Genomic DNA, 17000 nt, shown 5'->3' with positions numbered 1-17000 from the left:
CAGCCGCGTTTGTAGTGGAAAAGCGGCATTAGTGGCCGGAATGATATTTTTTAAAAACCGGAAGTCAGAAACGCGAGTGTCAATTTCAATTCAATTAAATGTGAATTGTTTATTGGATGTGGATCGCAGTTTTTTCGAGGTTTGCCTTGAAAGCTGTGAATATTAACTGAAATAACCATTTATATTCTTTCATATAAACACTAGTAGGCCCTACTTAGAAATACAAAAGCCTACAGAGCACAAAGAGGGAATTAGAAATAATCTTTTATTCCTTTTTTATTTTGATAGAGAACGGTAGATGTGAATGAGATTCAGTGCTTATTTGTGCATGTTTTATCATTAACATTGATTTCTCCGTCTTTGTGATGTATAAATGAGAGTTAAGATCAGCTTTATATTGCACAAAGAAAGCCATTTGGTGAAACTTTAGAGAAGAGAGTGTACTGATTTAACGTTTTTACCAAATTAGCTTAATTAATACTAATTCAGTAGTATTTTGCATAATTGTTTTATTAAAGGAACAGTCCACCGTACTTCCATAATGAAATATGCTCTTATCTGAATTGAGACGAGCTGCTCCGTACCTCTCCGAGCTTTGCGCGACCTCCCAGTCAGTCAGACGCAGTCAGACGCGCTGTCACTCCTGTTAGCAATGTAGCTAGGCTCAGTATGGCCAATGGTATTTTTTGGGGCTGTAGTTAGATGCGACCAAACTCTTCCGCGTTTTTCCTGTTTACATAGGTTTATATGACCAGTGATATGAAACAAGTTCAGTTACACAAATTGAAACGTCGCGATTTTCTATGCTATGGAAAGTCCGCACTATAATGACAGGCGTACTAACACCTTCTGCGCGCTTCGGCAGCGCATTGATATGGAGCTCAGATATCAATGCGCTGCCGAAGCGCGCAGAAGGTGTTAGTACGCCTGTCATTATAGTGCGGACTTTCCATAGCATAGAAAATCGCGACGTTTCAATTTGTGTAACTGAACTTGTTTCATATCACTGGTCATATAAACCTATGTAAACAGGAAAAACGCAGAAGAGTTTGGTCGCATCTAACTACAGCCCCAAAAAATACCATTGGCCATACTGAGCCTAGCTACATTGCTAACAGGAGTGACAGCGCGTCTGACTGACTGGGAGGTCGTGCAAAGCTCGGAGAGGTATGGAGCAGCTCGTCTCAATTCAGATAAGAGCATATTTCATTATGGAAGTACGGTGGACTGTTCCTTTAATCTTTAAAACTTTGTATTCGGTATACAGCCATCTGTGTGCTGCCAATTTCCATGTGAATATCTTGGGGGAAAAAAAAAGTTATTAAGAAAAAACATTTGATCTCATTGGTTAATGAGGCCCATTTTGGACCACGTGATCCTCATACAGAAGTTTTCTAAAAATTAAGCCGTTTTTTCAATCTTTGATTTGTAATATCTCAAGAACGGATAAACATTTTTTAATTGTGTAAAAAGTATGTTCTGAATTCAGTGAGAGCAGTTTCCAGCAATTTGGACTGAATTTGAATTTTCACCTGATATGCGTACTCAATGTATGTGTTGATGAATAAATATAAAATATATAAAAATTAAGTCAGAGACAGAAACCTTACAATATCTTTACTGGATGACAAAAGTTTTTAACCCCCAGGACCACATGTAGGTTTTCTGCTCTTGTAGCACATCCACCTCAAGGCTCAGTGTGTTGTTTACAGTAATGCTTTTATGGCTGAGGACTACAGTTGGCTTGCTAACTTTATTATAATAATAATAATAAGTAGTTAAATTTATATAGCGCCTTTCAAAAAACCCAAGGACACTTTACAATTATAGACAAGGAAAAAAAGAAAAAGATAATAATAAATAAATAAATAAAAAGTAAAAAGTCCACCAAGTAGGGGTCAGGATGTAATTCCCGTGGTGTAGCAGCCACAGTCCCACCAAAAGGCGCACGAAAACGAGTCCCACATCTCCAGCACCGCCACCGTGACGCCGTCAGCAACATCACTCGAACACCACGTCGTGGATCCACAAAGCGAGCAGAGAAGCTCCGCCATGTAGAGTGCTGGTGTGTCCCAAACCGCCTGCACAGCCGCCGCGACACCACCGAGCAACATCGCTCGGAACATCACGCCGAGCGTTAAAGCGCAGAGCGCTGGACAACCACGATGTAAAATGAGCAACGAGCTCACTGCAGTCCATAGCTGGGAGCGCAGGCATCGCCCACAGCGAACCAAGGCCTGGAGGGAACCGACACCCAAAACTGGGTCCGGAGCTACACCACAACCGGCGGGCAAAACACTCAAACATCAAACTACACAAACACACAGAAAAAAATAGAAAAAGAAATAAAATAAAATAAAATAAAAAAGCTCTTTAAGCTTTAAAGAGCTTTTTTTTTTTTTAACTTTAGGAATGCAGTCGTCATGAACAGTTTTGTACTCAAGTTTCCATTAATGAAGAGTTTATAACATCAACAAAACTGACTTCATGTTCAAACTGTTAATGTTATAGTCATGTTGTCTGTTGTTGCCCAGATGAGGATGGGTTCCCTTTTGAGTCTGGTTCCTCTCGAGGTTTCTTCCTCATGTCGTCTGAGGGAGTTTTTCCTCGCCACCGTCGCCACAGGCGTGCTCATTGGGGATAGATTAGGGATAAAATTAGCTCATGTCTTGGGTCATTCAGATTCTGTAAAGCTGCTTTGGAACAATGTCTATTGTTAAAAGCGCTATACCGTACAAACAGACTTGACTTGTCCATTCTGAGATGCTTTTCTGATGACCACAGTTGTAAAATGTGGTTATTTGAGTTCCTATCAGCTCAAACCTTTGTGGCCGTTCTTATCCGACCTCTCGTATCAAAAAGCCGTTTCCGCCAACAGAACTGCCACTCGCTGGATGTTTCTTTCTTTATTTTGTTTTCACACCATTCTGTGTGTGAAACTCCCAGGCGATCAGCAGCTTCTGGAATATTCAGATCAGCCCGTCTGCCACCAACAACTGTGTCACGGTTAAAGTCCCAGAGATCACACTTTTTTTTTTTTTTCCCCCATTTCTGATGTTTGATGTGAATAATCGCTGAAGTTGTATATACACTACCGTTCAAAAGTTTGGGGTCACTTTGAAATGTCCTTATTTTTGAACGAAAAGCACTGTTCTTTTCAATGAAGATCACTTTAAACTAATCAGAAATCCACTCTATACATTGCTAATGTGGTAAATGACTATTCTAGCTGCAAATGTCGTCTGGTTTTTGGTGCAATATCTCCATAGGTGTATAGAGGCCCATTTCCAGCAACTCTCACTCCAGTGTTCTAATGGTACAATGTGTTTGCTCATTGCCTCAGAAGGCTAATGGATGATTAGAAAACCCTTGTACAATCATGTTAGCACAGCTGAAAACAGTTGAGCTCTTTAGAGAAGCTATAAAACTGACCTTCCTTTGAGCAGATTGAGTTTCTGGAGCATCACATTTGTGGGGTCGATTAAATGCTCAAAATGGCCAGAAAAATGTCTTGACTATATATTTTCTATTCATTTTACAACTTATGGTGGTAAATAAAAGTGTGACTTTTCATGGAAAACACACAAAATTGTCTGGGTGACCCCAAACTTTTGAACGGTAGTGTAGCTACATGCATTGCGCTGCTGCCACGCGATTGGCTGGTTAGATAATTGCATGAATGTACAGCTGTTCCTAATAACATGGCTGGTGAGTGCACAGCTCTGCTATAAATAAATAAACAGCTTAAACGGAAATCCCATACCGGCCCCAGCTGATTAATGCGGATTTGTGTCGTTCTGGTTTTGTTGCTGCACCAGCATGGTCATGCTGATGAACAGAACCTTGCTGGTACAGCTGGTCTTCTGGTGGAAGCAGGATGGTCGTGTTTATTGCTTACGTTACCCTGGACACACTCGGCTGAGCTGTTTTTAGGAAGGAAATTACAAGCAGCCCATGCGAATAGGTTTTATTTGCACATGATGTTTCATATCTTTTGCCAGCATCTTGTTCCTGTCGCTGTTTCTGGCAGGCTGAGACGCAGGAAGCAGCTGAGGATGTTTATGGATTGGCTGATGATTATTACAGGGCCAATGACATCAACTGAAGGAAATTTCATTTCAGCGTCGCATTACACCGGATGTGTGCGATCTGCTCGAAATGCCATAGATGTCGGTGCTATTATTTTTAGTACAAGATGTGTTATTTGATTTGATTCGATTAGTATTACTGACTGTCTGCACAGAGCTGTGTCCCATTTCCGCTTTCAGCATTTTTTTTTACTCATCTTGAATAACTGCTTTATCCTGGTCAGAGTCATGGTAAAGCTGGAGTCTTATCACTACGCACAAGACAGGAATACATTCTAATACACTTGTGACTAAATGCTAATCCAAAAGCAGTACACTACATACAGTACACACACTCGGGGCAAATTAATGTGTTGGTGGACGGAAAACTGAGTATCCAGGGAAAACCCAAGCGGAACTCATTGTTCAGAGTAACAATAGATAAAGCAGAGCGTGTTGATATTTGATCTCAGTGTCTGTTTCTGTCACAGGTTAATGGACATAGCAAAGGAAATGACCAGAGAATGTCTACCGATCAAATGTTTGGAGGCTGTAATCCTTGGAATGTATCCTTCCACATGGACTTCACTGTACACGTTCTCACGTCATTCATTTTATTAACGTAAGACTTTTTAATGGAACAGCAACAGCCCGACTACACATGGACAATGCAGATGTGTTAAAGGTAGACCGCCTTTCAGATTTTTCAAGTGTAGGTCGTAAAAAGAATTTTCCCAACACCCAGTTCTTTTTGTTTAGTGGACCGAAAACTACTGAATTCGAATCACAGACTTCCAATTTTATTAGGTTTTTATCCCTCGCCCAAACGAAGGTTGGCGGGGGATATAGAAACGGGTTCCGTCCGTCCGGTCACGTTTTCGTTTCCGGGCCATATTTTTAAAATTGCTGAAGATGTCTTCATGAAACTTTGTATACATATCAAGCAAGATGTGAACTGGTGCCTTTTGCTATTTTGGATTTTTGGAAAAAAAAAAAGAAGTATTTTTCAAATTTTTACATAAAAAAAATAGATTTTGACTTAGTTTCTAAAAGCAATGTTCGTTTCCAAAACTATTCATGATACAGATTTGAAACTTGGTATGCATGTTAACAAGGTGATGTAGATGTGCCTTTTCATCCTAAGAAATTTGAGAAATTTCAATTTTTCATGTTTCCATGGAAACAATTTCAGATTTAGTCTCTCAGGTTAGTCTTTGGGGTAGGTTTTGTTTCCGGAGCAGAATTTGAAAACTATGAATGGTATGGTCTTGAACGTTGGTATATGTGCTGATTAAGTAATACAGAGATGCCAATCACTACAATTCATGCGTAGTCACTACGTTTTTGACAGTAGCACTATGAGGCTACGACCGTCTATTCAGTTTATATGGGATTCATACGATTTTAGCATGGATGCGGTTCGAAACGCGTGAATCTATAAGGGTTCACGATAATTGGTACATTTGAGGCCAATTATCGCTTGATAATTCAATATTTTGACTGTATTTATGGTCAAAGTTTGCTTCGATGGGCGCCGCCATCTTTGTTGATAAGCGTTCTGCGCATGCGCGAATTAATTATCGATGCCGCGATGGAATGTCGAGCAGCCCATGTCACTAGGTATTGAGGGGCTGTCGGGGTGTTGTAACCTGTAATGGAAATTTCTAATAAACACTTCAGAGCGCTTAACAGTTGTCTTTTCGGTCATTTATTATAGTAGATCATATAAAGATATATAAAATAGGAAAGGAAAGAGAAGAATAGAAGAAGACATCACTTCTGACGATGCTGAGAGTACGCGCACTCTGAGTTGTGTTTTAGGAATGTTATCTATTATACTCTGAAAGCATTCGCTCACTGCTTGTGTCTTCACGTGATTGGCTCAAGATTTTCTATGAAGCTTCGTTAGAGCGTGCACCTGGCGTGCGGGCGGATGCGTAGTTATGAGAACTCGGGCACCCTGCTTATCACCACCAAGGTCAGGAAAGGTGGTTACATCATGAGAAGATGCAAGCTAGGATGAACTCAAGCACCCTGCTCATTACCACCAAGGCCACAGAAAAGCGATTACAACATAGGAAAAAACATCTTTCTCAGTATAGGTCACTTGAGCTCAACACACAAACACAGAGAATAATAATGTTCATCCATTAAAAATTCCCTCACAAACCTCACAAACTATCGCTCAAAACATGAAATCAGGGTTGTCATCCACCCAAAACACCATGTTCCAAATATGCAATGAACATTTCACGATATATTCGCAAAAAGAAACAAAACACTGTTGGAACTGAAACAGTCATCTTCTGAAGTAAACCAATCAGAACTGAATAAATAATCTGACTTGATATTGATGAGATTAAAAGTGAAAGGAAGTTGGGGGCGTCGTGGCTAAGGCGCCATACCATAAATCCGGGGGCCCGGGTTCGATTCCGACCCGAGGTCATTTCCCGATCCCTCCCCGATCTCTCTCCCACTCATTTCCTTTCCTGTCCTGTCTCTACACTGTCCTATCCAATAAAGGTGAAAAAAGCCCCAAAAAAATCTTTAAAAAAAAAAAAGTGAAAGGAAGTTGATAATTAAAAGTAATCAAAGTGACTTGACATTAATCATGGGTATAAAAAGGAAATAGACGTTCCAGTACAACTATTTGAGTATTGCTAATTGAGTGTTCCATTATGTTATCTATAAATATTGATGGTATGTAATCTGCATTTGTGTAGTAAAGTTAAGAAAATAATATTCACTGTTTGAAAGTTGATAGTATACAAATTTACCAGAGAAGTCTTTTACTTTGTGTGAATGTGGTGAGTTATGAGTATCACTCATGAGAAAATCATGAGTGGTTGTGGTTTGGTTTTATTTTTCAGATAATTGAAAAAAAAAAATCAACAATTTTCTCCCCCCAAAACCAACATGTCCCAGTTCATTTTAGTCCCCTGTATTCACTCAGAATGGCCCTAAAAAAGCACCAATTTCCAAAATTTTCTCGGGGGTGTAATGTAATTACAACGTGCACTACCGTTCAAAAGTTTGGGGTCACCCAGACAATTTTGTGTGTTTTCCATGAAAAGTCACACTTTTATTTCCCACCATAAGTTGTAAAATGAATAGAAAATATAGTCGAGACATTTTTCTGGCCATTTTGAGCATTTAATCGACCCCACAAATGTGATGCTCCAGAAAGTCAATCTGCTCAAAGGAAGGTCAGTTTTATAGCTTCTCTAAAGAGCTCAACTGTTTTCAGCTGTGCTAACATGATTGTACAAGGGTTTTCTAATCATCCATTAGCCTTCTGAGGCAATGAGCAAACACATTGTACCATTAGAACACTGGAGTGAGAGTTGCTGGAAATGGGCCTCTATACACCTATGGAGATATTGCACCAAAAACCAGACATTTGCAGCTAGAATAGTCATTTACCACATTAGCAATGTATAGAGTGGATTTCTGATTAGTTTAAAGTAATCTTCATTGAAAAGAACAGTGCTTTTCTTTCAAAAATAAAGAAATTTCAAAGTGATCCCAAACTTTTGAACGGTAGTGTAATTCTCCTATTTTATATTAAACTTTGGTCAAATATCTGTAACATTGTGCATTTTGTGCAATTTTTTTTCCCTTGCGCAATACCAGAAAAATTCAGTTGAAATCAAGCCATTTGAGGTGAATTGGTCCGCCTCTGAAAAACTTGGCGTTTGGATTTCCCGGCAAACATTGATTTTCATGACGTCGCGTGCGGGACGCCTCCCTCTGAATCCTACGTCAGCGCTGGTTTATTTATGAGAAAACAACCTGGTGGTTTTCTGCAATTTTCTTCAACGTTATTGTGTAATTATTAAAATGGTTAACAGATGTATCGTAGGAGGGTGTAGCAACACCAATCTTGATGGGATCAGTACTCATCGTTTTCCAAAAGACCGGACAATGAGAGAGAAATGGGAGCGCTTGGTCTACACAGGCTGTGCACTGAAACCGTGTAAAGCTCTCGCAGCCTGCTGGCGCTTCCGCAGGTGACGTCACGAATCTGGCTCCAGACTCCCTTGGGATTTTTCCAGACGCATTTTGTTATTTTATTTTTTTCTGCTGTAGACAGATGGCCTTGTGCAAAATTACTCTTCTGGATGAGTGTGTAAAGGGACATACTTTCATATAAAAAAAAAACAAAATTGGTCCAGGATATGCACTTTAAGCGTGTGCATGCGCACACGGACTTCCTCTGTCTGCTTGACTGCGCGAAGCGAGCGATTTCATGCACATTATTTGCTCAGGAATCCCCTCAAATTAAATAACTTCCCAGCCACAGAATGGCCTGATATATTTTTTTTTCTATGTTACAGAAATAAACATATCACAATGACCAAATTTCAGAGGGAACTAAATTTTACGAAATCAAAAGGCCGTCTACTTTTAAAGCTGCGAGATGATGAGTTTTTTTTTACTGTATGTTGTTGTGCTGGAAATACAAACCCATATTTCCCATTACTGGGAATCCTTCCATAAGGTTTGTAACCTCCAGGACCGTAGCCCTTGAGATCCAAGATGTAGGTAAAACAAAACTCAAACACAAGACTGATATTCTTGCCAAACCTCACGTCTAAAGTTAATATAGGAAACGTTTGCGTAGATTTTTAGAACAAAGCACCGAAAAGACTAAATATTATTTGAAGGAACAACAGCAGTTTGGTTTCACTGAATTGCTAAGATTATGTTTGATTTTCATACGTACTGCTACATGGGAAATGAAGTTAAAGGAACATTATGGCAAGATTTTCTAGTTTGAATACTGGAAAAAACTTTGATGAAGCATCTTGGAGTTAAAAATTATATCATATGGAATTATAACCACTTGGAGTAAATCTTTGTTTCTCTACCTGTACTGCAGCAAATTTTGCTTCTGTTCATTCAGTCCTTATTTAAGTGCTGTGACTGGTTGCTCATTTATGATGTTAGACATAATGTATTCTAAATACAGTGCCCTCCACAATTATTGGCACCCCTTGTAAAGATGAGTAAAAAAAAGGGGGTGGGGGAAAAAATCCATCTTTTGGTGAAGTCGCTTAATCTCACGTTGAAAAAAAAAAAAAGAAAAATCCAGCCTTTAATTGAAATAAATTTGTTCAGGGAAAAACAAATCCCTTACCAAGAAATGTTTTTGTTGAAAATAATGTGGCGCTATTATTGGCACCCCTGCCATTTAATACTTTGTACAACCTCTCTTTGCCAGTAAAACAGCACTGAGTCTTCTCCTGTAACATTTTATAAAGTTGGAGATACAGAGCGGGGTATCACGTTCCTCTGTGCAGAATCCTCGTGTCCTCTGGCAGGCAAGTTTGTAACCGTTCCAGTTGGTGTCCACTTTTTTTTTATTATTATTATTATTGCCCTAACAGTAGAAATGGACATTTTCAGGCGAGTAGCTATTTTTTGTTTTTATAACCGTTCCCTGACTTACTTATGACGTTCAACACACTTCTCCCTCATTTGGTTTGTGTGTTCTCTTATCTTTCCCATGTTGATGGATTACTAAGGGAATTTGGCCTCTGTGTCACCTCATATTTGTATGCCATCTAATCAGGAAGTCATGGATTACAGCTTGAAAGTTCCTACACACTCCAATCAACTCAAAACTGTACAATTTAAACAGGAAACATGCTTCGGTTACACTGTGTTCACTATCATTTCCAGGGGTGCCAATAATAGTGGCACGTGATATATATATATATTTTTTTTTAAGTTAAAAAAATGTTTTTTGGTGGGACGTTTCTGTGAATACATTTTTTCAGTTAAAAGGTTGGATTTTTTTTTTCCCGGTATGAGATGAAGCTACTTCACCAAAAGGTGTGTGATTTTTTTTATTTTTATTTTTTTCCCCTAACCCCTTTTGTTTTTTTGTTGATTTTTTTTTTGTTTGTTTTACTGATCTTTACAAGGGGTGCCCATAATCGTGGAGGACATCGTATTGTAGTCACAGAACGATGATGGACAGAAATGCAAAAATTCTAAGGCTATAATATAATATCAAAAGCATTAAAGCTAGACGGCCTTTCGATTTCATAAAATGGGTGAAATTTAGTTCCGTCTGAAATGTGGTCATTGTGATATGTTTATTTCTGTAATATCTCACAAAATATCAGGCCATTCTGTGGCTGGGAAGTTATTTAATTTGAGGAGATTCCTGAGCAAATAATGTGCATGAAATCGCTCGCTTTGCGCAGTCAAGCAGACAGAGGAAGTCCGTGTGCGCATGCGCAGGTTTACCTTCTTTTTCTTCTTTTGGGTTTTACGGCAGCTGGCATCCACAGTGTTGCATTACTGCCATCTACAGGTTTACCTTTGACTGTGCACTGACAGTTCCATCATTCTGTCGCTAAACGAACAGCTGATCACACCGAGGTGCTCGCTGACCGCCGATATTTATTAGTTTGGTCCTGTGTTTCCTTTCCTTCGCATATAACATAACGTCTTTTCGCTTTCCGTTACTATAGTTTTTTATTCACGTCCTCCATTTTTCTCTCCTTTTGTGTCCCAGATTTGTATCCCAGATTTGTATCCCACAATGCCTTGCGCAAACGGGGAAAGCCCACCACATGATGCATGACGTAGTATCTTGAATAGCGTCATGGTGAAGCAGGAAAAAATAGCGGAGAATTTAGGGCCACGTGGCGCTAAATTCATTAATTGTTCTATTGTAAAAAATAACAATAAGAAAATTGGAAGTCTGTGATTCGAATTCAGTAGCTTTCAGTCCACTAAACAAAAATAATTGGGCGTCAGGGAGAATTCTTTTTATGACCTACACTTGAAAAATCTGAAAAGCAGGATAGCGTTAAAGTGCTGATGACACGAACATGACTCTATGCAATTTCTTAAATAAACTATACAACATGGCAAACATGTTAGATTTCTGTTATAATTACGTGAAAAGAAGCTGTTGTTACGCGAATATCCAACTTTTAATTGCACAGCGCAAGAAAACTGGGTCCGTGGCTCGCGGCCATGTTGTGACGTCAGCGGGAGAACATGCTGCGGTTCACTGGCTGTTCTACTCTGGTTCTACTCAATGGAAATGGCGCATGAAAACGCCGGTGAACTCTCTAGTGCTAGCTCTTCCTCTTCTGGGAGTCTAGAATTGTGTTGATCTCTTCCGAATAGAATCTATGATAGCCTACCCTCTTTACCCTTTGCCTCTCGTTGCTAGGCGGCAGTTACATGAAAGCCGCAAGCTTTCACAAGCAAATACATGACTGATATCACGCCGACTTTATGATTACATTTATGATTATCATGTAGAATCTATAGCTATACGTACCTTTATCTTATGTCGTTTCACAACACATGTTCTGACAGGAGGACTGTCTTTGGATCCGGCATAGCTACTAGTAGACCCCCTTCGGAATACTGGCAGTGTTGCCAGATTGGGAGGTTTCCCGCCCAGTTGGGCGGTTTCAAGTGCATTTTGGTGGGTTTTGAACATATTTTGGGCTGGAAAACGTCAGCAGTATCTGTTGCCAGATATTGCTGACGTTTTCCAGCCCAAAATATGTTCAAAACCCACCAAAATGCACTTGAAACCGCCCAACTGGGCGGGAAACCTCCCAATCTGGCAACACTGTGTAGGCACTGCTGATGGTAGTAACACACGTTTGTGCTGAACTGAACACCCAAGAGATTCTTTTAAGCTGGGAAGGGTGTCAAAACAATCCAAATCGAAGTGTTCAGAACACAGGACGGATGTTGGTGAGGGCTCCCACTTGTCACGAGTGCGCCTGACTTGCTTCACCCACTTCGCATGCAGCTCGGGATCTCTGGGAAACTTGAATAAACTTACCCCATCCTTGTGGGTTTTGGAGCAAAAGCCGGCAACACAACGCGAAGGCATAATAACTAATATATAAAATGTATAATAGTGTCTAATAAAAATACTAATAATGATAAAGTGAACACCTGCCGCATCAACAACAAACTGGTAAGTTAGGAGGAAGATTCTTTCGCTGACGTCATATAGCCCCTCCTCCTCCTTCGTCTCCTGGGTGCTGCAGCCCCGTCAAATTTGCCCAAATAGCCGCGTTTTTTATCATAACTTGTAAAATAGGCGCCTTCGTGAATTAATATATGGATCATCGGGAATTACTTTTTATGTTATAAAACATCGCCAAAGATGTCAAAAACGTGTCATCAGCACTTTAAGCTAGTTTTATGCGAGAAATCTGCTTTAGTGCTACGCCAATTGGACCTACATTCTTACCGAGAAATAAAGACTCTCTAAGACGACTGAACTTTCCATTTCTTAACCTGACCTCCACTCCAGTTACCTCACCAACAGTATGCCAACTGTGGAGCGCTTCCCCATCAGCTTTAAAACTCAGTTCTCAGGGAGTCACTTCCACCACATCGTGTTGGGGATCCACAGCGGCGGCCGGTTCGGGGCTCTCGGGATGAGCCGACGCGTGGATCTGATGTTCAAGCCGCTGGAGTACCGCACGCTCGCTGACTTGCTGCAGGAGTTTCAGACTGCCTATAAGGGTTACTGGCACAAGCTGCGCAAAGTGAAGATCGGCCAGTACGTGTCGCACAACCCACACAGCGTGGAGCAGATTGAATGGAAACACTCGGTGCTGGACGTTGAAAAGCTGTCGAAAGAAGAGCTGAGGAAGGAGCTGGAGAGGCATACACGGGACATGAGGCTCAAGGTGAGCAACAAATCCGAGTCACGATTCTTTGCCTCATGGTGTACCGTCGTAAAAGGTATATATTTGTGTTCTCAATCATCACCAAGTAAATAAACAACCAAGCTATGTTCGATTCTTAGTTTATTTTAGAACAGAGGTGTGATCAACTGCTTCAGCCAAAGTGTAAGCACAGATGTGGTGGGCAAGTGGCTTTGGGACTATTTAAGGGTGTAGCACTCTGACAGCGTGACGGCCCGGAGACGTGCTTGCTACAGTATCTATTAGAGGGAGGAACAAACCTGGCTTGAGTTCCAGTTGCCTCAGCCACAGTGTAAACACAGCATTGTGAGCCTCATCAGTAGCTTAGAAAGCTGGGAATTAAACTGACAGTGCAGCAGTAACGGCTGTGGGGTACTGAGAAGTACAGTGACTTGTTTATCTCCGCAGTGTAGAAATGGCTCTTTCTTTTATCAGGCTGAGGCTTGTGTTGAAAATACGTTCACCACTCGAAGATAAACCTCATGCCTTCACGCAGCCGTGTAATATCCTCTGTGTAATCATTTTATCCAGTCATTTTTCAACATAAGAAGATAAACCTCATATCTTCAAGCCAATGTGTGATTTTTTTTTTTCTTTTTATTATATCGACACATTCCCAAACAAAAAGTACCCAAATTTATCAAAACAATTCATCGATTTGCTCACGAGTGACATATCGAGATTGATGTCACGGTTTTGGTTCTAGGAGTAGACGTAAAGCAAGTTGGTGAACTCAAGTCCCTGGGGTCAACTGTGCAGGAAAATGGGGGCTGCGATAGTGAGGTGAGGAAGAGAGCGCAGGCAGGGTGGAGCAGTTAGAGAAGGATTTCGGGAGTCATTTGTGACCAGCAGAAGCGAAAGGTAAGATGTATAAAAGAGAGTAGTGAGACCAGCTGTGATGTACGGATTGGAGACCGTACCCTTAACGAAGAGACAGGAGGCAAAGTCGGAGGTGGCGGAGTTGAGGATGTTAAGGTTTGCGATGGGAGGTTGGACAGGATAAGGAACGAGCACATCAGAGGGACAGCACATGTAGAGAGCTTGGGAATTAAGCTAAGAGAGATGAGACGGAGATGGTACGGGCACATCCTGAGAAGAGATGCAGAGCATGTGGGAAGGAGAATGTTGAGGATGGAGCTGCCAGGCAAACAAAAATGAGGAAGGCCAAAGAGGAGATACATGGATGTGGTGAGAGAGGACATGAAAGTGGCAGGTTTGGTAGAGAAGGATGCGGAAGACAGGGAGCAATGGAGATGAAAGATCCGCTGTGGCGACCCCTAATCGGGAGCAGCCAGAAGGAAAAGATGTCTCAGTTTTGGTTCTCCATGTCCTGGATGGAGCTCGTATAAAAAAAAAAAAAAAAAAAAGAGTGGTGTATTTCCCAGTAAAATGCTCATTTCCATATTCCGTATCTATCTATCTATCTATCTATCTATCTATCTATCTATCTATCTATCTATAGCCGCTTTATCCTGTTCGACAGGGTCGGAGGCAAGCTGGAGCCTATCCCAGCTGACTACGGGTGAAAGGCGGGGTACACCCTGGACAAGTCGCCAGGTCATCACAGGGCTGACACATAGACACAGACAACCATTCACACTCACATTCACACCTACGGTCAGTTTAGAGTCACCAGTTAACCTAACCTTTTTTTTTTTTTCAGACTTTATTTATAATGAGGGTAGCACTAAATAGCGATGCTAATGAACTTGTGGCCCTCCCTAAAATAAATGTATACAATATAAACTATAAAAACTATTTACACTAAATTACAATAAAAACAATACGATAATCATATTAATAGATATAAATAAGAAACAAATTATTATAAAATCATATTACAAAATGATATAAAAGACGCTGCTCAGAAAACGCCCGCTCTCTGAGAGATTCCTTAAAGGGCATAAGCTGTTCGATTCGCCTTGTAGAGAGAGGGAGAGTATTCCAAAGGCGGGTAGCAGAAACAGAAAAAGTGCGCCCGCCTTCTGTCTCCCTTCTGTATTTCGGGCAGCGAAGATTAAGATCAGCATAGCGCGTGCGTCTTTTATTGACGTAGCTATTTAGAACAAGTTGCTCACTTAAAAAGGTAGGAACGTTACCATAAATCCGCTTATGAACGAGAGCGCATTTGTTTATCTTAAACTGTTCGTGTACTGGAATCCATCCAAGTCTATTAAACAGTTCCACAGATGATGCTCGCGGTTCTGCAAAAAGAATAACTCCTGCATGTCTTTGGACTGTGGGGGAAACCGGAGCACCCGGAGGAAACCCACGCGGACACGGGGAGAACATGCAAACTCCGCACAGAAAGGCCCTCGCCGGCCACGGGGCTCGAACCCAGACCTTCTTGCTGTGAGGCGACAGCGCTAACCACTACACCACCGTGCCACCATATATATATAAAAATAAACAAAATTACTTGAAATAATTGACTGATTAATCTGCCACCATAACATACAACCTAATATATACTCAGCAAAAATAAAAACTTGACACTCATTATTTTTCAAATCGTGTTTAGAAACTTTTCTTGAAAGAGTTCTTGTTGTGATTATGGTTAAATGCATTGTCAAGGGCATTACGTCACACATTCATTCTACTGGTCGGGCCTACAGTGAGAGCACTGCACGCTAAAATCACGTTTCCACGTGACACAAGTGACGTGACCTATTGATACACGTGCAATTGATCTCACGGTAGCAGAGTAGAGTGTCATCTCAGAAAAACAAGGTTTTATGGTTAATTATTCGTTAATTTGCAATGCCACGACTGTCAGCGTGAACGTGCCATTGGCATGCTGAATACGGGAACATCCGTCACTGACGTTGCGAGGGTTATGGGATGCAGTCGACAGACCATCCATAATCTCCAGACACGTCTCCATCAAACTGGCACCACAGCCGACTGTAAGGAACCCTCCACAGAACTTGCAGGAGCTTGGTGCCATGTTGGTACAAATATGGCGGCGCATCATCCAATCCATGAGGAGACGTTGTATCGCAGTTGTGAACGCCCATGGAGGACACACCCGATATTGACATGGTTTCATTAAGTTGTGACTCACAGTTTTTGATCATGGACATTGTCGTCGCATTTCCAGTGGAACCGATTCCATGACAAACATGATCTGTATGCTATAGCATCTTTAATGACAAGATAATTCAATACAATCGTTATTTCAAACCTATTTTCCAAAATGTTCAAATTATTGACTTTGAAACGAGTGTAAAGTTTTTATTTTTGTTGAGTATATAACAAAAACACATGAATGGAAAGCTCGTAGTTTAATGCAACAGGGTCAGTAAATTAATTAAGGAAGCCGTAGAAAGCTTCGACCTTGGGCACACTATGTACGAAACGCACGGGAGACAGAAAGCACCAATAGTAGTCTTGATCTGAACAGCGCTCGAGGAAAAAATGTCGGATAATCCGAAGAGCGCGTGTTGCGTGCGTATATTTGATCTTGATGCGTGCTGACATCATGTGTTTTATGCACTCATCGTTTCCTAGCAGTGTTTCCTATTTATCCATCAGTCTAGGTAGTTATGAAGAAATTCCACTCACACGCAATGTACTTAATTTAATTGCTTTTCCTCTCTTTTGCATCACACATGACTGGTAACATCAACCGATAACTGATTTAATTAAGAAAGTAATCTCGCTGAATAGATGTAATACCATTCGAGAGCCAAGGAGTTTATGTCAGCTTTTCTCCTGGTGCCACCTTCAGCACTTTCCCTCTGCTGCTCTCGTGATGTGATTGTGTACAACTCAGCTTGCATGCTCTCCTCCATCACTTTCAAGTGATTGGTGTGTGTGTGTGGCTGGAGGAGAGGTTACAGTGTATAGTTATATCTTCCTTCTAAAATCCTGATGTGTATCTGCCTTCAGGCACGAGTGCATCTGTCGGTATTCGTTTTGAAAACCATAATGACATTCTCAAGACTGTAGCTTTAAGAGAACATACAAGTTTTCAATATAGTTTTTGCTTTAGTGCTCTGATTTGAAAAAAAAAAAAAAAAAGGGCATGATGGACGTAGCAGTCTGCCAGTATTAAATGAAGGGAATGAATGTATTGCAGATTGGCAAGCCAGCACCTGTTTCACCCACCAAGGACAGAAGGAAAGACATGGGATCTCCTCTCCGTAATCCAGGCAGCCCCATGCGCAAGAACAGCCGCAGTGAGAGGAGGTATTACGCCCTGCATTTCACTCCAACCAAGACA

The 17000-nt window shown here is 40.9% G+C and overlaps 1 protein-coding gene across 2 annotated transcripts in view; it reads left to right on the top strand.

Annotated features, from left to right (window-relative positions):
• vash1 (vasohibin 1) overlaps window positions 1-17000 on the top strand; it is a 42495-nt gene that overhangs the window by 12184 nt on the left and 13311 nt on the right. For both annotated transcript variants that reach the window (XM_060934662.1, XM_060934661.1), the window contains 3 exons: window positions 4559-4633; window positions 12376-12757; window positions 16857-16966. In XM_060934662.1, the coding sequence (XP_060790645.1) occupies window positions 4559-4633; window positions 12376-12757; window positions 16857-16966 (567 nt within the window). The remainder of the gene's footprint in view (window positions 1-4558; window positions 4634-12375; window positions 12758-16856; window positions 16967-17000) is intronic.

This window comes from Neoarius graeffei, chromosome 11 (assembly GCF_027579695.1).
Source record: "Neoarius graeffei isolate fNeoGra1 chromosome 11, fNeoGra1.pri, whole genome shotgun sequence".
Lineage (NCBI taxonomy): Eukaryota > Metazoa > Chordata > Actinopteri > Siluriformes > Ariidae > Neoarius > Neoarius graeffei.
This window is presented reverse-complemented; position numbering and strand designations above follow the sequence as displayed.